General features: G+C 42.9%; 1 protein-coding gene across 7 annotated transcripts in view; it reads right to left on the bottom strand.

Annotated features, from left to right (window-relative positions):
• Window positions 1–345: 345 nt before the first annotated feature.
• The window catches only part of CLIC5 (chloride intracellular channel 5), a 111,899-nt gene continuing 88,054 nt past the window's right edge, over window positions 346–24,190 (bottom strand). For 6 of the 7 annotated variants that reach the window (XM_039532875.1, XM_039532876.1, XM_039532879.1 and 3 more), the window contains 2 exons: window positions 7,806–7,987; window positions 346–3,038 (listed from right to left, as the gene is read on the bottom strand). In XM_039532875.1, coding sequence (XP_039388809.1) covers window positions 2,871–3,038; window positions 7,806–7,987 — 350 coding nt within the window. In that variant the 3' untranslated portion in view covers window positions 346–2,870. The remainder of the gene's footprint in view (window positions 3,039–7,805; window positions 7,988–24,190) is intronic. The other variant, XR_005597138.1, reaches the window with a different exon arrangement.

Here is a 24,190-nt window from a genome sequence, read left to right as displayed (position 1 = left end):
GGGTGGTTTTTTTTTTAATTTCTGAGTGAAAAATTGTGATTGAAAAACATTTTTCCCATTTTAACTGATTTTGATTTTTCACATTAACATTGAAAAAACAAAACTAACTTACTAAATAAATGAAATTAAGTCTTTTAGTTGCTGAAACTGAAACAAATTGTGGTTTGGAGATTTTGAATTTTTATAACAAAATCTCAAAAATATTCAGAGACTATGGAAATTTTCTCATAAAGATGTCCATTGCATTGAAAAGCCATTTTCCACTAAAAAAACCCAAAAAACCAACAAAATTTTAGAAGGAAAATTTTAAAACCACCTCTACTTTGACGGTGTTCAGATCTAGCGATTTTGGTATGGAGCTGTTTTTAATTAAAATGAAAGCAAACTGTATTAGAACATTTCAGAACCTTAAGAGGTTTTGTTCAAATTTGGTTTAAGAAATGGATGAAAGTTCACACAGGAAAAGCAGAAATTGGTATATCTCTTGAACTAGTTCACCTAATCCTGCCTGAGACCCACTGTCTGTTTCTGTGAACTTCTTAAAGGAGCCAAGTAAAATATGCACAGAACAGCAAGCTGCATCCTCTTTCTTCTTTATTCACAGTTCACACATAACTCTGATTAGACAAAGCCTCTGATTAAAAAAAACCTGTTAAATGATGATTGAGAAAAGTGCAGTCTTGCTCAGCTGGAGTTCTGGTAGCCATAGTGAAAAAAAATCCAAAATGGCCATTAATCAGACACAGGAAACCACTGTTCATTACAAACTAAATTTTCAGAGCCTTGGTTATAACAGTCTTACAGAGTGAGTCAGCTCAACCAATATGCTGAGAAGAAAGAAAGAAAGAATTTAATCAATCAAAATAAATAATTAAATATCTTCATTTTTTTGAAAAATATACAAATAATTCCAATCTGGTTATGTTATGAAGTCACATTTTTAATGAGCCACATGTGCATGTGCAGATTCTTCTAATCTCATTGTATTTTGCTGGCTGTTACTCGTGCTCTCAGAGCCAGTTAATTTCTCAGCAACATTGTAAAGAGTGTGAGCCTTTGCTTGTTTAAATAGCCCATTCTGAGGTCTGAGGGAAGACTAGGGAGCTCATGGACTTTCTTCCAAGGTTTTGGAAAGTTCAGAACAAATTGACTGCTCTGTGCAATACTGCAGTCAGCCATAAATGTCATCATTCGATGGGCAAGATTCTGTTCTCAGCTGCACTGGTGTGGATGCAGAGTAACTCCGCCAAAGTCACTGGAATTACTCTAGATCTACATCTGTGTAACAGAGCAGATTCTGGCCTTATAAGTTGCCTCCAGTCCATTAGCTTTCTAATTGCAAACAAGGGCCTGATCCTGGGTCCCCCCATTTAAGGGTTTGCTAGTGTGGAGTCTCACTGAGGTCACTGTGGTTTCATACAGGAGCAGGGGTCTGATCAGGAGTGGAGCCAAGGAGTGCTAGAGTTCAATTTTATTTTATCTTTTCAAACAACTATACACCTCCAGATTTGATGAAGATTGGGAGCCTTCCTCTCCCTGATATATAGCTAGCTAAGTCAGCTCAATCTTTTATATTTCATACAAAAGAATTGTTGCTCTTAACTTCTTAAAGTAATTCACCAATAAAGCGATCAGTACTAAGCAGATCTGTTCATAAAATGGCTGCCCGTAGCACAAACTAATTGCTTCGGAAACCAACCCTAGTGCACAGTCAGAAGGGTCATTTAAACATCAGTGATATGAAACAGGAAACGACTGGGACAAAGCCATTGTGCGTTTGTGCTGGTATACTTGCCAACCTTCTGGCTAGGGTGGGAGTTTCTCTGCTTTGGGTCTCCCGTCTAGCTCATCCTCCTTAAAGTTTTCAGGCCAACCTGCTCTCTAGAATGGGAGATGAACTTTGAAAGGCGATCATTTTCAAAAGCTCAAAATTGGGTATTTCTCCCCAATCTGGTGTTCAAACGAGGCAACAGATTTCCACTCCCACACGGGCTCCCAATCTAAATAAGCTGGCAAATATACAGTTAAGGTGAGAATATCTAAAATGAGTCAGCCAGCTGTGAGGATTCTTTCTATGTAACGGGCTAATTATACAGCCCCTATCACTACAGCATCTGAGTACGTCCCCTCATAGAGCCAGTGGGCTTTTGGGTATCAGCACTGCTGTTCCAAGAACTGCCCAGTTCATCTCTCATTCTCTTTTCCTTTTATGATCTGGATGAAGTGGAAATATGCAAATCATATGCCAAGCAGCATCTGCAAGTTTGACATATTCACTGATGCTTTCCTCACTAGCGCCACATCAGTAATGCGCATCTTATAACCTCCTCCAGCCCCATTAAAACAGAGGTTTCTGAATATATACCTACTAAGAAAATTTCTCCCTTAGGGTCAAACTCTTTTTTGCTTTCATACACACCTCGTTCCTACTACCTCAAGGTTCCCGCTAGCAGTGTTATTTTGGATAGATCACATCAGAAAAAAGTGTCCTTGAAAAGGGCCAGAGAAGAACCAGTTCTGTACATTCCTAACCCAGCTACTTGAAATTTTCAGCTAAATATCCTATTTTTTAAAGTTCCCAATAAAATAGGTGGCTGATATTCAAAAAAAAAAAGATGAATAGTTTCAAATACTGATGATTGCCAATAATAATACTTGCTCCAGCTCTTGGGTTCAGATTCCAGAGGGTTTTTTACCCCCCTGCTGTTGCCTTATGTTTTCTCTAGGGAGAGGCAGATTTGGCCCTGACCAATACATTTTAACAGCTGAAGTCATGGGGATACCAACCAGAAACAGGATGAAGAATATATCCTAAGGCAACAAGGAGAGGGGTCTGTGAACTGGGGGTACTGAGCCCTTGCTGATGTCAGTTAGGATTTGCTGAGCCGCTTGGCCACATCTGCATAAGCTTGCTCAATTTCTTTGTCCGCAGCACAAGTGTTGGTGAATTCATCCCTGGCATAAGCATTCTTCAGGTATCGCCATAGCCCCGTCATCTCTGTTGGGAACTCATAGTTGCGGTATTTCTTAGCTACAATCTAGAGCAAAGACAAAAAAAGAAACTTGCTGGTTTTAGGCTTTTAAACTTAAAAACATAAGAACATAAGAATGGCCACACTGGGTCAGACCAAAGGTCCATCCAGCCCAGTATCCTGTCTACCAACAGTGGCCAATGCCAGGTGCCCCAGAGGGCGTGAACCTAACAGGTAATGATCAAGTGATCTCTATCCAGCCAGCCATCGCCACCCTCTGACAAAGAGGCTAGGAACACCATTCCTTACCCATCCTGTCTAATCGACATGAATTTATCTTAACCTCCATGAATTTATCTAGTTCTCTTTTAAACCCTTTTATAGTCCTTAATAGAACTTCATTCTTTTTGTTCCATCAAAAGTTCAACATTTCCTGACCATTACCATGAAAATACAGTACCTAGTCTCAGGGCTTGTCTACACAAACACTTAGTTTGCAGCAAGCTGGGAGCATGCTACCCCATGACAGCTTGCTGCACACTAAGTATCCATGTGGTCCGAGCTGCCATCCACTAAAAGTGTGCTTTGATCCAGGGCCGGCTCCAGGGTTTTTGCCACCCCAAGCAGGAAAAAAAAAAAAGCCGCGATCGCGATCAGCTCTACTGCCACCGCTTCAGTCTTCGGCGGCAATTTGGTGGCTGGTCCTTCCCTCCGACAGGGAGTGAGGGACCCGCCGCCAAAGAGCAGGACGTGCCTCCCCTCTCCATTGGCCACCCCAAGCACCTGCTTGCTGGGCTAGTGCCTGGAGCCGGCCCTGCTTTGATCTTCCCTGTTTTGGATCAGCCCATTATTGAGTTAGGGATGATCTTCCCTGCTTTGAAAGAGGGGAAAATGAAAGTGTACTAGGAACTTTTAGTGTGTGGCAGCAGCGTACATGAGGACTCTTAGTGCGCAGCAGACTAGTGTGGGGTACAGTTACACCACAGCTTGCTGCAAACTAAGTGTTTGTGTAGAAATTTAGTCTTTTAGTTGCTGAAACTGAAACAAATTATGGTTTGGAGATTTTGAATTTTTATAACAGAATCTCAAAAATATTCAGAGACTATGGAAATTGTCTTTTAAAGATGTCCATTGCATTGAAAGCAGTAAAAGAAGTCCAATACCACTGTGTGGTAACTGATGCCAAATCCTGACTTAGTACGAGCAAATACTATATCCAAAGACCCAACAGGCTCCACCATGTTTTTTTCCCTCATTCCTATGAACATCCCCTCTAACAGCTGTGCTCCCTGGAATGGCATTATCAGAGATGATGCCTGGTCGGATGACACTTTAAAAGGTAGATGGTTTAAAGGGTGTGAACTGAGAAAAGACTAAAAGAATGAAACATATTGCTTGGTCAAACAATCATGGCAGGGGATATAACCATCTACAAACATTGCAAAGATATACACGAGGAGGGGAAATATCTGTTCAGAATGGTACAGGGCACCAGACTTAGATACCAAGAACTAGGTGCATTAGTAATATCTCAGGCTGATTGAACTAGGAGTATTGGTGTGAACTGGGAAAATACATGTGTGTATCAGGAAGTTTCCTATCTCTGAGATTTATTAGACTGGAAATCTCTGTAGAAGCCCAACCATTAAAGACATTTAGACCTTGATTCAGCAAGTTACTTAAGCACATGCCTTACTTGTAATACGTATATAATCAATGGGACTAACTCATTGTTTAAGGTTAGATACATGCTTAAGTACCTTGCTAGACTGGGGCCTTCTGTCCTGGTTGGGCAATGAATTTAATAATACACTGTATGTAACAATCCTGCAGTGACAGAATGGACAAATTGATTGGGCGGGAAGGATTAGTTAATTTATTGGGTCTTTCCCATCTCTAGTTTTTATGACTGTAAAGTTACTCCTGAGTATAAAGGGAATTACATCCATATGTACTGTACAGCTCCCCTCTGTTTTCTAAAGTACTTATTAGCGTTTCCATCCATCTCAGGTTTTTCAGGACAGCTCTGTTCTTACAAGGGATTATGGTTTATTCTTATTACCAGGATCCCTTTGGCATACTCTAGGCAAAATCCATTTCTAAGTTGCATCTATGCAACCCCACTCCTTTCAGAAGTGTTTCGCAATGAACATAGAGGATAGAACCCACTCATCAATTTAGGCTGAGGTGCACACAATTTCCACTGGAAGTCTTTAATCAAATGAGAACGTCCTTATATGACCACCTTTTTTTGTGTCTGTAAAACAGACCTAGGACAAAAGTCTGCGGCTATGCACGTCGATAAGAGATTTATAATTCTACAAGGTCTGTTTACCAATCTTTCATTTTGCCTTAAGAAGATGGGAACTAGCAATAGGCCACACAATGAAAGCTTTAAGCATTCGCATTAAAATGTCTGGCTGTGCCTCCATGAGGGAAGATGAGCCAGAGAAAATGCCAAACCAGTGAGAATATTATCACATTACTGTGTAAGTGACTTAGGCATCGCATTCTGTGTTCTCTTTTTATATGTGTAAAGTCAGCGCTCACCATGGCTTAGCTTATGTTTTGACTCATGGAGCCAAGGTAGATGCATGACTTGGCTCCACTTTCTAGCTCCTGGCTTGCCAATGTCTACCAGGTGCTTGTTTTTTTCTGAAGAAACATGTAATCTGATCAATTGAATAAATACAGCACTTAGAAGAGAGAATGATGTATATCCTTTGCACTACACCAGTGACCATTCTGCATCTTAAACCCTGGATCGCAGAGCTACCTTTCATTGTTAACTTTGCTATGTGAAATATGAGCTGAACAGCTGGTACATCTGAACAGCTCTTCTTAGGTTATACATGGGTGGGAATGTTCATAGAATCATAGAATCTCAGGGTTGGAAGGGACCACAGGAGGTCATCTAGTCCAACCCCCTGCTCAAAGCAGGACCAATCCCCAACTTTTTTTTTTTGCCCCAGATCCCTAAATGGCCTCCTCAAGGATTGACCTCACAACCCTGGGTTTAGCAGGCCAATGCTCAAACCACTGAGGATGCATAGGGTAAAAACTCAGAGTGAGACCTGGGGTTCTAATCCTGGAACTGCCACTGACTCTCTGTGTGACATTGGACAAGTCACTTCAAGCTCTCTGTGTCTCAGTTTCCCCATCTATAAAAAATGGGGCAAATTATGCTTAGCCCCTATTGTACAGCGCTTTAAGATCTGTGGAGAAAAGCACTAAGAGTATGTCTACACTGCAGTTACACACCTGCAGCTGGCCAGTGCCAGTTGACTCGGGCTTGCAGGGCTCAGGCTGCGGGACTGTTTAATTCTGCTGTAGACATTCGGGCTCAGGCTGCAGCCTGAGCTCTGGGACCCTACCAGCTCACCCCGTTCTAGAACCCAGCTCTAGCCCAAGCCCGAATGTCTACAATGCAATTAAATAGCCCCACAAGCCCGAGCCCCGTGAGCCCGAGTCAGCTGGCACAGGCCAGCTGTGGGTTTTTAATCGTAGTGTAGACATATCCTAAGTGTTAAGCATTATTTTCTTACATATATAGTGCTACTTGATCATGCATATACACACAATAGTCAGAAAAAACAAAAAATAATTTATAAAATAGTCCAGTGGAAAGAAAGAATCTGGATGACGAGGGTTTGCAGCTGTCATGGTAGCTAGCTTTAAAAATACACTTCCTATCAAGGGACGCCAAAAGGTCACAAAGCGTATACAACCTTATTTTATAAAACCAGTGTGTGTGGGGCTGGGAGTGCAGAATGAGGGAGACAGGGGCACTGGCAAGATAATCAGTCCAAGGAGATGTGTGGTTTAGTTGATAGAGCCAGGTGTGATTTTATACCAACGTGAAGAAACAAAAAGGAAATACAGAGACAGAGTGCAACAAGTGTGAAAGATTAAAGACAAAATATTTTAAATAGTCCAAATCAAAAGCAAAACTAGCCTGTACGGTATTAGCTGTGAGATATGCTGGTGTGTTTCTAATAGCTCCAGCTAGCACAAGCTTCTGCTCTTTTCTCCCTGCAAACCCAGACACTAGGGAAAGAAGAAAGCTGTTATCTATATTGGCCTCAAGCCCTTCCTCTTTCCCCGGTCACTATGTGCCAGAGAGGTCCTTAGTCCCTAACCCTGGACCTTCCCTTACTATGTATATTCTTGAGGTTGGAGAATTGGATTCCACCAGCCCAACAGTATCTGGCAGAGAGGAGAACTTCAGCTTGCTCTGACCCCTTTGATATCTACCAGCAGTGGGGCAGATAATGCTGTGAGGGAGAGATCTAGTGAATGTAATCGACCACCTCCCTTTTACCTCAGAGGAAGGGATCTGGCTGCTCAGCAGGCCCCATATCCTGTTAAAGAACCTGCTAGATTTACGCTTGGCTGCCAGAGGCGGGAGTCCTGTTTGCTCTACCTAAGTTGTGACGTACATCCCATAGAACCCAAACACCATGTACTTGCTGACCCAGACTAGTGAATAGTGAGAGATGGAGTCTCTAGGGAGGTAGGAAGTACCATGCAATACCCCAGTGTATTTTGCCCACCTCACAGTGCACTGGAGATGAGCGGGAGCCTCACATTAATGCACATTCAATCCAGTGTTCCTTCCTCTTTACAATCAAAGAGTCTTTTTAGATCTTGTTTAATTTTCTTTGCACTTTAGGCCAAGATCGTAGGACCTTACAAACTATTTATAGACCAGGCTCTTTCCTATAGAAAAGAAGGGACTGGCAGATAGAGCTACAGCATTTCTAGGATAGTTCAGGTTTACAGACTTGAGCATTTTACTCCAGATTTGCTTATCCATCAGATGAAGCCTTTTACCTTAACAACATGAAGTTTGGGCAGAAGGTTGCAATCAGCAAGCGTCAGCTCACCCCCGTCCAGAAACTTGCGTTTAGACACTTTCTCCTCTTCAGTGCTGTCTGCATCGATTTCTTCAGGGAGAGGGGTGTTCAGATAGTCGTCCAGCTTCTTTAAAGCCTTTGTCAAACCTCTCTCAAGGCCTTTGTCAATAAATAAATAAATGGGTGAGTGGGAAGAAAGAAAGGCTTAGAAACACTCTCGTTAACACTGCCTGTGACCATACTTATGAAGCTAAGGCCAGATGCTCTGGTGTGGGGCTCTGTTTGTGCTGTATCTCCAGTGGAATATGACTGTAAAGCAGCTACATGAGGATTCCCCCGGACCTAGTTTTCCAGTGACACAGGTGGCTCTTAGGTACAGCCCCTCCCTCCTAACAGTATAGCAACAAAAAAGGGACCCTGGAAGGAGGAAAAGAGGTGTGGTCATGATGTTCCCACACTGCACTGATCCTAGGCTGTGTTTTTGGTGCACTGCAGCCATTGGATCTCAAGGTAGGTAGAACAGCTGTAGATAGTATGGGGCGAATGGCCATGTACACATGGACTGGGAGATGCCCTGGTACCTCCTCACACTGTTATTATTGAACATCCAGTGAATTGGGTCAATGAATTAGAGCTCCCTAATTCCAATATTCTAGCTCTACAGTATTGCCATTAATATCACACCTGGTTCAGTACTTCGTGCTCATTTCTTCTTTCATGTAAATTCATTTAAGGTGGCAGGAATGTCTCAGAAGATGCCAACCATAGTGCTATGGCGACATGTTCTCCCAGTCACTTAGAATCATAGAATATCAGGGTTGGAAGGGACCTCAGGAGGTCATCTAGTCTAAGCCCCTGCTCAAAGCAGGACAAATTCCCCAGAGAGATTTTTGTTTTTTAACCCCAGTTCCCTAAATGGCCCCCTCAAGGATTGACCTCACAACCCTGGGTTTAGTAGGCCAATGCTCAAACCACTGAGCTATCCCTCCCCCATAGAAGATACAGTGTGATTGAAATGAAAGCCGTTTGACAACAATGAAATGTGATGCCACACAAAACACTCATGATATCCAGCCAGTTTCAAACCTCTTCCCATTTCAGAATTGAATTTGGGTCAAATTTCCCTTTCAGTCGATTTCAAAGGGGTTGCACAGCAGAGAGGAGAATTTGGACCTTTCACTTTAAGACTTACTAAAGGCTAAATCCCGCAGTCCGTCCTTCCCCACACAATATATTTCTTTTGACTCCAGTGGGAGTTCTGCACTCAAAATGATGACAAGATACAGCATATAACAAAGGTGCCAAATTCTCCAGCAAAAACATCAGCCCAGGTGCAAGATCTCAGGGTCTACACTTCACCATCATCAGAATGAACCAATTACAGCTATTTTACTCATCCATCACAAACAGTGTATTTGCCCCAAGTGAGTGAGTAGAAGTTTGCAAGTTATTACGTGGTTTGAAAACTCTCTGGGACAGGGACCATCTTTTTGTTCTGGGTTTGTACAGCACCTAGCACAATGTGGGTCCTGGTCCACCACTAGGCGCTTTGGTAATACAAATAATTGATAATGTATAATGTGCAAAATAACAAGATGGCCCTAATGAGGATAAGGGCCAGAACCTCAGCTGATTTACATCAGCTGTGGCTCTGAAGCATTACCCTTTTAGGCCCGATTCTGCACAGTTTTACACCTGTGAGCTACTTTACTCAATTCTTACGTCTACATTTGTGCTGGGAGGTGTGATTCCCAGCTGGTGCAGACATACCAGCACTAGCTCTGCTCGAGCTAGCACACTAAAAATAGCAATGTAGCCTAGGTAGCACAGGGAGCAGCTTGGGGTAACCACCCAAGTATGTACCCAGGGTGTCTGGGTGGGTACGTATGCAGGCAGCTAGCCTGAACTACCTCCCATGCTACCCTGGCTATACTGCTAGTCTTAGCTAGTGGGAATGTCTATGCAAACTGGAAATCACACCTGCCAACTCAAATGCAGATGTAGCCAATGAATGAAGCTATGTATGTGCAGAAGTATTTTCAGAACCAGGTCTTTAAACCCATCTTATGTGGTGCAAAGGGTACTCCTGAGCACATTCTGCACCAAAAAATACAAAATTCTGTGCCAAAACATTAAAAATTCTGCACACAATATTTTAAAATTCTGCAAATTTTATTTCTCAAATAAATGTGGAGGCTCCAGCCTGGCACTGGGGAGCACAGGCCACTGGCTGCACAGAGGTTGGAGATGACTATACAACTCCCCCTCCTCCCCTCCCTCCCTCAGGACACAGACTCAGCGGTGAGGCTGCACCTAACCCTGACACAGTGCAAAGACCGGACCTGCCCCAGAAACACCCCAGGGCCCTGCCCCTCTGTGCCAGGTGCACCAGGTGTGGGCAGGCAGGCTCAGCAAGGCAGGATCCAAGTGTGGAGGGGCTTAGTGTGGGGGGATCCAGGTGTGGGGTGAGAGGGTTCTGTGTGGGGCAATCTGGATGCAGGAGGCTCAGTGGGGGATCCAGTGGGGAGGTGGATCTGGATGCACAGGGGCTTGTTGGAGGGTTCTGGGGGCAAAGGTAATGGGACTCTGCAGGGAGGTCCAGGTGAAGGTGGTTGGGGCTCAGTGGGGGTATCTCTGGGTGTGGGGAGGATAGAACTCAGCAGGGGGATCTGCGTGTGGTGGGGATCAGTGCGGAAGCTCTGGGTGTGGGGGGAGTGGGGCTCAGTGGGGTGGGGATCCAGGTGCAGCTGGTTGAGGCTCAGTAAGGTGGGGATCTGGGTGTGGGTGGCCTGTTGGGGTGGTCCAGGTGCAGGGGTTGAGGCTCGGCGGGAGGGTCTGGATGGGTATGAGGGGGTCTGGATGCACAGGGGTTGGTGGATGGGGGAGCAGCTCCCTGTACAGTGATCCCTCCCGCTGCAGCTAAGCGATGAGTGCAGGAAGCGTGCGGGGGTGGGGGGGCAGTGAGGGAGTTTGTAGCACTTCCTACAGCCGGGGGAAAAATCTGGGGGTGGGTCTGACACAGCCTTGGATCCCGTGCAGGGGAAGAGGAAGTCCCATCCTCCTCATCTCAGCTGAGACTAGCAGCTGAGTCTGGCGCAGGGTAGAAGCCACCAGCCGGGTCTTCCCCAGTCCCACCTCCTCCCCCACAGAGATTTACCTCTCTGCCAGCTGCCTTGGGCACCCCAAACATTCTGCTGGGGAGGGTCGAATGACCACTCTTGTGGCTTCCCTTTGTTTCCCCACCAGAAAGTAATTTTTCTGTGGGGAAATGAAGAAATCTGCAAGGGATATAAATTCTGCATATGCGCAATGGTGCAGAATTCCCCCAGGAGTAAAAGTGGCCTTAAAACAGCTGAAGAATTCACCTTGACATGGGGAACTCCACGAGCAGAATGCTGACACAAGTGACTCTATCACCTCTGGCATCAGCCACACCTCCATCCCTGGCATGAGGGCAGAGATGATGTGTTTCAAAGGCATTCAGGATGGAGGAGAGCATCACTATGCCTGATCTTCCACTGGCATAATATCCATTACAGACCTTATGCCAGTGGTGGAAGTTAAAGTAGGCTGCCTGTTGCTCTCACTTCCACCCGGGTCTGCTAGCCACGGATCAAGGAACCACACTAGCGCTTTGTTGCTGCCACGCTCAGACACAGTGAAGAATCATCATGACCTTATTGTTAGGACTGAGAAACTAGAATCCCAACTGAACCCTCCCGCCCCCAGCAAACATGTTAGAGAAGATTAGAATTTCATGTCTGAAAGCAAAGACTCTAAAATGACTGAAGTGTTGCCATCTATAAAACAAAAGTGTTGCCATCCCTTATTTAATCTCCCAAATTTAATTTTGACACTGACATTCTACTGTCAGATTCTGGCATTATTGTCTGTAATCGCCTGCAGCTGTGTTCTGCTACACAGCTCATATTGAAAGGTAATAAGGACATGCCGTTTAATATACCCTCATGTGGCAACAATGGAAATATTTTGCAATCTCTTTTTGTTTTGACCCATAACACCTGTTGAACAGAAAGTTTTCTTTCTCCCGGTCAGCACCAGATAATATTCTCTTATAGTGAACTCATTTGGAGACAATGGAATTGAATTATTCCGATTTAACTCAATTTAGCTCACTTGGATTTTTGAAAACTGGCTTAACAGCGAGCATTCTCTCGTATCCCCTGACAACCCAATAAAATCTTTGGTTTTGCTAGATCATCTGTTTTATATTTCCAATATGAGAAGAAGGTATTGCACAACACTGGGAAAATGCATTAAGTGCGTTGTATGCTAGACTACAGAGTCAGATAGGTGTGTTTATAAAGACAGGGCAAAGACAAGGTGTTTTTAATGTGGTTCTTTTCTGGAACGCATTCATTTCTCTTGCTGCTATCACTATATCAATGTGTCTTAGGGCTCTCTCAGAAACAATGGCTGGAGTGATGCCTGTTGGTGAGAGTAGAAAATAACATGTATGTGAATTCTCCAGGGCGTTTTAACCTCTTCATACTTAGAAGGCATTTGCCTAGTAGAATAACCACAGTAGTGGGCATCAGTAGATCTGTGTTCTAATTCAGGGGCTCTATTTGGTCCTTGCAGGATCCCAGTAAAATCAATGGGGGAGCAATACATATCCTAGTGTGCGAATTGTGACCATAACTTGTTGTGTGACCTTGGGCAAGTGAATTAGCCTCTCTAAGCCTTAGTTTCATGATAATTCAATTGTGGACCATCAAGCCAGATCTGTTATTCCAACAGGAGAGAACTGCCCCAATCTCAAAGTGACTGAGATAATGGTCAGTCCATGATAAAGACCTGGGTTAAATTTTTCAAAAGCTCCTAAGAGAATTAGGGGCCAAAGTTTTATTTTCAGAAGTAATGCACTTAGGACCAGATTTTAAAGGATTTAGGTGCCTAAAGATGCAAATGGCACCAGGTGAGATTTTCAAAACTGCCTATGTATCTAATTCTCTTGGTGCATATCTGCATCATGAAGTATCTAAATACCTTTGAAAATCTGCCCCTTAGAAGCCTGTCTCCTTGAAAGTCAATGGGATTGAGGGTTTTAAGTGCCTGAGTCCCTTTTGAAAATGGGACTTAGGCTCCAACATCACTTAGTTGCTTTTGAAAATGTTCCCCCCGATCACTGCCTCCCAGACATCCAGATCCAAATCCAGACACCAGATCCAGAGTGTGGACAGCTCTGTGAATGGAATTCATTCCCATGGTTATCGTGGCAAGTACAGAAACCTGGGTCAACTGAGATAAAGCATATGCATGGACAATGAAAACACCAAGCACAATCAGCATTGGGGATCACAGCGCCTACACAGTGAGTGACCTATTCAAGCTAACTACAGGTTCCAAGTTTACTTGCATCAGAAATCAGTTATAAAATACACGGTGACACCACCTCCTTTATTTCCCAGTGCCTCATGCTGGACAGCATACCCAGCTAGGAACATTTTACTCCACTTCTGGTCCTGCAGTGTCATCTATGGCATTAGGGACTATACCTTTAAAAGCTAAGCTTTCCAGACAGAGAGTCTGGGTGGGGTGCTGTGACGCTCTTGTTGGTATGCACAGCCAGTTGGAACCGGAGCACCAGACACAGAAGAAAGCAGAGCTTTTGCTAGTGTGTTAAGCGTTGATTGATCGCTGAACGCCACCTCATCCAGCCAATCATACAAAAAGAGATCGGCAAAAAATTTCACACTATTCTTTGCAGTTTTCCTGTTCCACCCCTTTACAGTTTTTCACAACTTTGTCTAACAGCACTTAGAAGCCAGAGAAATAACACTTTACGACCTCAGAGAAACCACAGAATATTTAATGCATGTATTACCATCTGCCAAATACACAGGGCGAGGTTCAGTTTAGCTGATGATACCAAATTTACAATGATATCCTGCATGCAGGATAAGGTTACTCGGTGTTGAACAATGAGATTAACAAATCCTGACATGCACAGAATTATAAAGATTGTAATAAAAGTTAACAGTAATTGGAAAAATTCTGCTGTGAGATACCCAGGCATAAATCTGGAGTAACTCCACAATATCAACAAATTTACTCCATATTTACACCAGTTTAACCGAGAAAAGATTGATAGAAAATAGTGATTTTTGCACACTTTGCACCTCCATCTCATGGAGCCCTTCCTATGGGAGGCTCCAGAGAGCTTCAGCTGCTATTTTTTCTATCTAAATTCAAGACTCCCTTTTTTTCCTTAATGAACTGCTGAAATTCAGTTTTCATGCTATTTTGTTTGTCACCTTCTCTAATCTCAGTTACACCAACATAAATCCGTAGCAGCTCCATTGATTTACTTCAGCTTTGCACCAGAAACAGGAAGAGGAAAATCTGGCTCTTTTTTATACTTGATAACAGGGACTTAAGAAATGAATAAATGATGATGATGGTTCTGCATTATTGATAGGAAGTTTTATAACATTGATAAGGGAGCACTCGAGGCTGGACCTAAGAGAAACAATCAGGAAGACAAAGAATTTAAGCGCCAATCTACAGGGCTCCAGAGATAATCCCGGCAATTACAGATCAGTAAGGCTGACTTCAGTACTCGCCAAACTGGTTGAAACTATAGTAAATAACAAAATTGTCAGACACATAGATGAACTTAATTTTTTGGGGAAAAGTCAACATGGTTTTTGTAAAGGGAAATCATGCCTCACCAATCTACTAGAATTCTTTGAGGGGGTCAACAGGCATGTGGACAAGAGGGATCCAGTGGATACAGTGTACTTAGATTTTCAGAAAGCCTTTAACAAGGTCCTGCACTTAGGGCTTTTAAGCAAAGTAAGCTGTCATGGGATTAGAGGGAAGGACCTCTCATGGATTGGTAACTGGTAAGAAGATAGGAAACAAAGGGTTGGAATAGATGGTCAGTTTTCAGAATGGAGAGAGGTAAATAGTGGTGTCCACCAGAATTCTGCACTGGAACCAGTCTTATTCAATATATTCATCAATCTTCAAAGGTGTAATCAGTGAGATGGCAAAATTTGCAGGTGATACAAAAGCTACTCAAGCTAGTTAACTCCCAGGAAGACTGCGAGGAGCTACAAAAGGATCCCTCAAAACTGGGTGATTGGGCAACAACATGGCAGATGAAATTCAGCGTTGATAAATGCAAAGTAATGCACATTGGAAAACATAATCCCAACTATACATATAAAATGATGGGGTCTAAATTAGCTGTTACCACTTAAGAAAGAGATCTTGGAGTCATTGTGGATAGTTCTCTGAAAACATCCACTCAATGTGCAGTGGCAGTCAAAAAGGTGATCAGAATGTTGGGAATCGTTAAGAAAGGGGTAGATAATAAGACAGAAAGTATCATATTGCCTCTGTATAAATCCATGGTAGGCCCACATCTTGAATACTGCATACAGATGAGGCCCCATCTCAAAAAAGATATATTGGAATAGGAAAAGGTTCAGAAAAGGGCAACAAAAATTATGAGAGGTATGGAATGGCTTCCATGTGAGGAGAGATTAATAAGACTGGGACTTTTCAGCTTGGAAAAGAGATGACTAAGGGGGGATATAATAGAGGTCTATAAAATCATGACTGGTGTGGAGAAAGTATATAAAGAAGTGTTATTTACTCCTTCTCACAACACGCAAACTAGGGGTCACCAAATGAAATTAATAGGCAGCAGGTTTAAAACAAACAAAATGAAGTATTTTTTCACATAACACACAGTCAACCTGTGGAACTACTTGCCAGAGGATGTTGAAGGCCAAATCTATAACAGGGTTTAAAAAAGAACTAGATAAGTTCATGGAGGATAGGTCCATCAATGGCTATTAGCCAGGATGGGCAGGGATGCTGTCCCTAGCCTCTGTTTGCCAGAAGCTGGGAATGGGTGAAGGGATGGATCACTTGATGATTACCTATTCTGTTCATTTCCTCTGGGGCACTTGGCACTGGTCACTGTCAGAAGACAGGATATTGGGCTAGATGGACCTTTGGTCTGACCCAGTAGGGCCATTTTCATGTTCTTAAGCTTTTGCGGATCTGACTGCAGGATCAGGACTTAAATTAGTATTTATTACAACGTGAGGTATCAAGGCCGAGGTATATGTGGCTCTTTCTATGAGAGAATATCATTGAAACCACAGAGACAACAACACTTCTAAGATGTCAAAACAAAACAATGTGAATTCCTTTGTATTTGTCATGTGAAACCACCCCAGAATGACCCTGGCAGAACTGCAGGTTCCTTAATTGTCAAGCCCAGGCGAGTTTAACAAACTATGATCTGTGTACAAAATGAGTTGTGCTTGCCACAGCTACCCTGGGTAACTGATTGATGCTTTTTCTTTTTATTGCTCTTTTCGACCCCCCTCCTTCCCATTAAGATTTATCCCACAACACACGCAAATTAACTCGATGAAATATGCAATGAGGGAAAAGCGGGAACAGCACATAAATATTCGCAGTCTCACACAAACAACCTGAGATTTATTTTTCCTTTAAGAAAATAAACCACCTTCCTTGATCACTTCCATATTCATGGTGTTTGATATTAGAAGAGATCCAATACTGTTTTCTGGCGGGAGAGGAAAAACAACTTAGAACCAGCAATTTAAGGTAAGAAAATAATATAATTCTACTAATCAAACAGCCTGATTAAAGACCAGGGATCCGTATTGTCAATTCCCTCTCTCCCACTCACTCTTCCAAACAGGCTTAAGCTCTGTATTATAACCTTTAACTGGCTAGATTAACCCTTTAACAAATGGATTCACTAAGACTGCAATGTGCCCTTTGCTGTAATACACAGAGGATAATTTTGCCTTCCACTTTTTTAAAAAAAGAGTTCCTTTTCTTTCTTCCTATTGTTTCTATATATCTTTAATTACAATGCATGTGATTTATGCCACTTGTGCTGATTCTGGGGTAGGCATCTTGCCCTGATTTGCTTTGCTTCTTAGGATATGTCTACACTGCAATCACAGGATGTGATTGCAACTTGTGTAGACATACCTGAGCTAGCTTTAATGTAGCTAGCGTGGGTACTGGAGCGGTGAAACCATGACAGCATGTGTTTCAGCATGTGCTGCACCAGCCCACCCAGAATGCTGGGTAATTACTTGGGTGGCTAGTGGGCGCTGGACCTCAGACTGTCGTGGCGTCATTGCTCAGGTACCCAAGTCAGCGAGAATAAAGCTGGCTCAGATATGTCTACATGAGCTGCAATCACAGTACAGGCATATCATCAGCTAAAGTCTCTTTTTCTCTTCTATGCTATCCCCTTTTCCTGAGCTCTCTCTTCTAGGCACTCTCTTTCTCTCTCCTGCATGTGCCTTAGTACCAGTCCCCACTTCCTGTCTCCAGTGCCTAATGAAGCCATTCATTATATTTAAGGTACAATTTTTGAAAAGCACCAACGTGATTTTGGAGCCGATGTCCCATTTTTCAAGTGATTTAGGTACTTACAAGGCTGCATTTCATTAGAAGTCAATGGGCCTAAGTCACTTCAGCACTTTTGAAAATGTTACCCTACATCCCTATGTTGCCGCTTGCTCCACAGTCACAGGCCAATGAGGATGATACGGCCAGACGTACTCTCCAAAGGCTTGGGGCCACTTTGGCAAAACTGTGTCAGTTTCCAAGCACTGCATAGCAGCCCTGCTGGTGGATAGTGTGGAAGGACGGGGCGGAAACTTCACCTCCCCTGACTGCCCAGAATGCCCTTAGTCAGAAGAAGGCTGGTCCAGGGGTGAGGAGCCTCTGAGTCTTGGGAGACCAATGTTCAATTCCCAGCTCTTCTACAGGCTTTTCTGCATGACCTTGGGCAAGTCACATAGTTTTTCTGTGCCTCTGTTGTCCATCTGTAAAATGAGGCTAATAGCACTGCCCTGCCTCCCAGGTGTGTTGTGAAACTAAATACATTATGGACTGTGAGATGCTCTGATAATGGGGGCAATATCGTATCTAAGATAGATGGCAGCCCCCTTTTTCAGCTGTGCTGAACCCCCATAGGTGACTTTGCAATCTCCTCTCCTTGGACTTTCAGCTCGGGGTCTCTACTACTGGGGTCTGTGTTGTCAGGAGCAGTGAGGAGCCAGCCATAAAAGGCTTGGGTCAGAGAAGGATTAAAAAGTTTGGCTGCTTCCTTGAAATTTATTTCAATGTATCTGAATCTGGAAATCTGGGAATATTAGACTCTTTTGTGAGATTTCCCACTTTCAGCCAGGCTGGATATCACAAAAACAGGCTTTATCACAGTATTTTGGGTTTATTCCTAGATAAAACCAGGTAGCACCGATGCATTTGAAATTCGTTTAAAAGAAAGATTGGTGAATTTTTTCAAGTCTCCATAAAGCTTTACATTTGATTCAGTTCCAGTTTTGGGCTGAAGATTCAAGTTTATCCCTAGCTCACTTGTCCTTACTCTGGATTACAATGGAGGAGTAAAACACACATAATCAAATGGTCCTACAGGACCTATATGAAGACAGCATCAGGAATATATACAGAGAGGGTTGTTTTGAACAGAGGAAACAGGACTTGGAAAGCAGTTAAAGAATGGATTAAAAAGGGTTCACTTCCAATGGTTTGGCACTTGTTTTAAGGCCAGGAGATGGCAAAAGGTAAAACCGCCGTTCTGTAGCTGCTCCAGGTAAAACAACTGCTAACTTGTATTTCACAAAACATCTACACTCTGCAGGGAAAAACAGATGCATCCCTTCCAGGACCACTTCCCCAAGAGCCTGATTCTGACCTCACTGGCACTAGTTTAATCCTGGTGTTACTACATTTATTTCAGTGGAGTGACTCCTGATTTGCCCCAGTGTAGTGAAAGAAGAATGCGGGCCTGAATGTAATAAAACCACAGAATTTATTCATAATGCAAGATTTTCACTCCAGCCTCCCTATTTAGGTTGCTATGTGTTTACTCAGACTATGCTGTGTTGTTTACTTATCAAACAACAAGAGATGCTACTGGAACCAACAAAGCAGCACTAAGTGCAGAAACATACTGGGGAAAACAGGAGAAAATGTGTAAGTGCACAGCCTAACTTTCAGTCACGGTGCTGTGGGGACCCCTTGTGTTCTAGTATTTAAGCAAAGAAAATTGCTCCTTGTATGTAAGTTTCTCTTTCTACTGTGCACACAATGGGCAAATTCTGCTCTCATTTACACCAGTGTAAATCCAGATGCACACCACTGATTTAAACCAAGTTACTCCACCCATACAGTGGTGCAGCTGACAGCAGAAATTGGCACAATAGGCAGAAATTGATTACTATATGATCATATTCAGAATAATATTACATCTACATAGACATAAAAGGGCCTGATTCGCCTCTTGCACCAATTGCTATGCTAATGTAACTCTATGGTGTTCAGATTTACTCCTGGCTTGCAGGGATGGGGGCAGCAGAAGATGAAAGGAAGAGAATCAGGCCTAGACATTGTACTGCTATTTAGGCTGCAAGCTGTCAAGGCAATCATCATTTTTTTAGACTGTCTGTAAAGGTGACTGGCACTATGTAACTATATGTAAGTAAAATACATCAATCTAGATGCCTTATCTCTGCTAGGAGAACTTTAGACTGAGATTTTAAAGCTGCCTAAGGCATTGGGAATATGGGAGCATAGAGCCAAATGCCACAGTAGCATTTAACTCCCGAAAGGGGAACTACAGAAAAATGAGGAAGTTAGTTAAACAGAAATTAAAAGGTACAGTCACAAAAATGAAATACCTGCAAGCTTCATGGAAACTTTTAAAAAACCACAATAATAGAGGCTGAAATTAAAGTATACCCCAAATTTTAGAAGATAGTAAGATGACCAAAAAGTGCCATCATGGCTAAACAACCAAGTAAAAGAAGCGGTTAGAGGCAAAAAGGCATCCTTTAAAAATTGCAACTTAAATCCTATGGAAGAAAATAGTAAGGAGCATAAACTGGCAAGTCAAGTGTAAAAGTATAATTAGGCAGGCCAAAAAAGAATTTGAAGAGCAACTAGCCAAAGACTCAAAAAGTAACAGCAATTGTTTTTAAGTACATCAGAAGCAGGAAGCCTGCCAAATAAACAGTGGGGTCACTGGAGGACTGAGGTGCTTAAGAATCACTCAAGGAAGATAATGCCATTGTGAAGAAACTAAATGAATTCTTTGCATCGGTCTTCACTGCAGAGGATATGAGGGAGATTCCCAAACCTGACCCATTCTTTTTGGGTGACAAATCTGAACAACTGTCCCAGACTGAGGTGTCAATAAAGGAGTTTTAGAACAAATTGAAAAATTAAACAGTAATAAGTCACCAGGACCAGATGGTATTCACCCAAGAGTTCCAAAGGAATGCAAATTTGAAATTGTGATATATGTGATAAATGATATAACCTGTCATTTAAATCAGTGCCAGATGACTGGAAGATAGCTAATGTCACACCAATATTTTAAAAAGGCTCCAGAAGCCATCCTAGCAATTACAGGCCAGTAAGCCTAACTTCAGTACCAGGCAAATTGGTTGAAACTATAAATAGAATTGTCAGACACATAGATGATCACGATTTTTTGAGGAAGAGTCACATGGCTTTTGTAAAGGGAAATTGTACCTCACCAATCTGCTAGAATTTGTTGAGGGTGTCAATAAACATGTGGACAAGGGTGATCCAGTGGATATTGTGTACTTGGACTTTTAGAAAGCCTTTAACAAGGTCCTGCTCCTAAAGCTCTTAAGTAAAATAAAGCAAAATCATGGAATAAAAGGGAAAGTCCTCTCATGGATCAGTAACTGGTTAAAAGATAGGAAACAAAGGGTAGAAATAAATGATCAGTTTTCAGACTGGAGAGAGGTAAATAGTGGAGTCCCTCTGGGGTTTGTACTGGGACTAGTGCTGTTCACATATTCAGAAATGATTTGGGAAAAGGAGTAAACAGTAAGATGGCAAAATTTGCAGACAATAAAAAATTACCCAAGATTGTTAAGTACAAGGCAGACTCTGAAGAGTTACAAAGAGATCTCAAAAACTGAGTGACTGGGCAACAAAATGGCAGATGAAACTGAATGTTGATAAGTGCAAAGTAATGTACATTGGAATACATAATCCCAACGGGAAAAGATAATAAGACAGAAACTATCATAATGCCACTATATAAATCCATCGTACGCCTACACCTTGAATACTGTGTGCCGTTCTCGTCACCCCATCTCAAAAAAAGATCCCCAAAATCTTACTTAAAAACCATGAGATCTTAAAATAATAAACTTTGTGTTCTTTTCCTTTGCCTCTTTGTTTTTGAGACTTTGCGGTTCTCATGCCAAGCTTTTCTCTGCAACCAGGAGGACTAAAAATTTACCGTTTAAAAAAAAAAAATCTGGGATTCTCATGTAATCACTTGCCTCCAGGAGTGCATTTTTAAGGAAAACACCAAATATTGCAAGACCAGATAAAATCATGGGAATGGCAACATTGTTTTCCAGTTATGTTTATTCATTTCCCCCCAGTTCTTCTACAAAGACAATTTGCATGAGGATAATAGCCAAAAATGTTTTTTGGGAAAAAAATATTATGGCCCATTCCTGCTCCCATTGAAGTCAATAGGAGTTTTTCACACTGACTTCTAAGAGAGCAGGATTAGGTCACAAAATTCTATGTCATTAGACATTCTGCCCTATAACAACATATTCAGGAAGGTATGAAGTATGTGGCTACATTTAAGGCTGTAAGTAATCCTCCTGGAGTCAACAGGGCTACTCATGTACTTAAATTTAGACATGTGCTTAAGCAAAATTTCCTGAATCGGGGCCATAATTTCCCACAAATCCATATCCATTACAACTATATAGAGGACTTGATTCTGACTGCATCAAAGTCAATGGAGTTACCCCAGTGTGAAAGTGGCGTTAATGAGATCAGAATCTGGCCCATGATACTGGTAACAATCTCACAATCCAGAGAGAAGGCCTCCGTGTATGTCTTACTGCTTATAGCAAGGGCCAGCAGGGAAGGGAAGGGGTCACTGAGGTAATGATGCTTAAAACTGAATTTTAAATAACAATGCAATTTAGGCCTTCCATTTCAGCAGCTAGGTGCATAATTTCTCCCAGGACTGCTGCCACCAGATTGATCTACTCCAGTTCCAGATGCTCTACCACGCCTGTGTGTGAGCAAGGGAGCTCAGCAGGGAAAGAGAATAAAGCATCCCGGTTCAACCAGCAGCAGGATCTGGAGGAATATTCAAGCTCACAGGGGAAACAATGCCTTTGTTAAAGAAAAGAAGTGTCTGCCAGCCAGGCGATCACCTTTTCAAAAGGTAAAAGCAGGACACATGGAGGAGCCCTGCCCGCTCTGTGGCCGCACCCTTGCCCCTCCTTTTCCACTGCGCCCCCACCCCCTGCTCCTCCTCTTCTCCGCTCAGCCAGAGCCACCCAGGAAACCTGGATCGCTGTGGGGGGTCCCGGACCCTCCACTTGCCCTGGACGTGGGGCTGGGGTGCCCAAGACCAGCCCCTGGCCCCATCCTCCAGGCCTTTACGCCCTGGTCCTGGCACCATTAAAGTCAGTAGGAGCTTTGCCATTGATTCCAGTGAGTGCAGGATCAAGCCCTTAGCGTGCAGAGCACAGGTGAGAGGGGTCAAAGGTGCATGACAAATTGTGCAACAATTTGCTGGGTTATATTTATCCCATGGTTCTGTGATTTATACTACTGCTGTCACCACTACCTATTGTTTGTGTATAAAACAATATCCGGGACCCAAGGTGTCTGAAGAGACTATATGGGGCCTATAGTTCTTCATCTTCTACGTATGGTCTGTATGTATGATACATACTGGAACTCTCCTCTGTTTATACATAGCTAGTCTGGGTAAAGGCATTTTTATAGACTCTAATGATTTCATGATATGTTTCATGAAGACATCCAGCATTAGGGCCAGATTTGCAATGACGATTCAGCTCCTTTGGGCTGCTCCTAAGCTGCAAAGAAGCCAGATTTTGGTAGTAAATAGCTGGTGGGGGGGAATGCTCAGTTGGAGCTGACTTGTGACCAGCTGCCCCTCACCCATGTGGAGGGGATGTTGCAGGGGAGAGAGTTCCACTTTGCTATGCTGATCCTCAGCTGTTGGAAGGTAGAGCAGGACATAGGCTGCTCTAACTCACGGTTGAGCTGGAGCCAGGGTTAATGCAGACTGGTCTGAAGAATCAGGGAGCTGTAATCATCTCGATAATGACCCCTATCCTCTCTGGCACCTGGCATCGCTTGGATTCAAGAGAGAATCTGCCTCACAGTCTCATCACTTCTGTAACCTTTCTGTGTGGCATAAATTCCTTTTGAAGTGAACTGATGTTTTTCTGTTTATTTACGGAGGTACGTGATGGCCTCTAGAAAGGATCAGAACACACAGACACAGTGTTCATACTGTGCATGTATATTCACTGTGGGGCTCACACTGCTCTCACCTGGAGTAACTCCATAGAAGGCAGTGGAATTAAACTAGCATAAAACCAATGTAGGTCAGAGGAGAGTCAGGCCCTGTGCATGTGTGCGCATATATATTATAGACATATATATATATAGCACATAAAGAGAGAGAGAGATGTTTCTCACCTCACATGCTTAACCGCAAAGTGTGATGTAGCTGCCGAAGGAGGTGAATGGCATTTAATCACATGTAAATTAATGATTTAATGCTCTTTTATTTTTGGGCCCTTGATCTAAATCCAAACCAGACCAGTGGAATCCTCTGGTCAGACGGCTGGAAATTCCACCGAATTAAATCACGTTGGTGGTCTCCCAGCTCAGATCCTAGTGAAGAGCAGTACAGTAAAACATCCTCTCGTTCCGCTAATGAATGCGCCCACCCACACAGGATCTAGTGCCCCCTAAGAACTCAATTCAAGAACAACTTTTTAAACTCATGAATGAAATCAAAGGGCTCATTCTATGAGCCAAAGAGCACACCATTTTAGGAAGAACTAACTGCAATTGGGTGGTTATTACACATCGTCCCTTTCATAAGCAATATAGACAAGCAAAAATAATAATCATAATGCTGAACATATGCACAGTGTTTCAGATAATTAATCCTCCTGATACTCCAATGAGTAGGTAAATAGCTACTGCTATCCTTGTTTTATAAAGCTTAAGTGATTTGCTCTACGTCACAGAAGGAGCCAATGTTAGAACTCATGAGATCCTGGCTTTCAGTCCTATGCTTAGACCAGGGCTTGTGGTACATATGTGGCAATTAAAAGAATCTGCTCTCAAGGGAGGCAGGAAACCTCAAGTAACTAAGGCTAAAGAGAAGAAGAGCTCTGTGTAAGTTTGAAAGCTTGTCTCTCTCATCAACAGAAGTTGGTCCAAAGAAGCTATTACCTCACC

Source organism: Mauremys reevesii, linkage group 3 (assembly GCF_016161935.1).
Source record: "Mauremys reevesii isolate NIE-2019 linkage group 3, ASM1616193v1, whole genome shotgun sequence".
Lineage (NCBI taxonomy): Eukaryota > Metazoa > Chordata > Testudines > Geoemydidae > Mauremys > Mauremys reevesii.
Note: the sequence above shows the minus strand (reverse complement) of the source record. Positions and strands in the feature narration are given on the sequence as shown.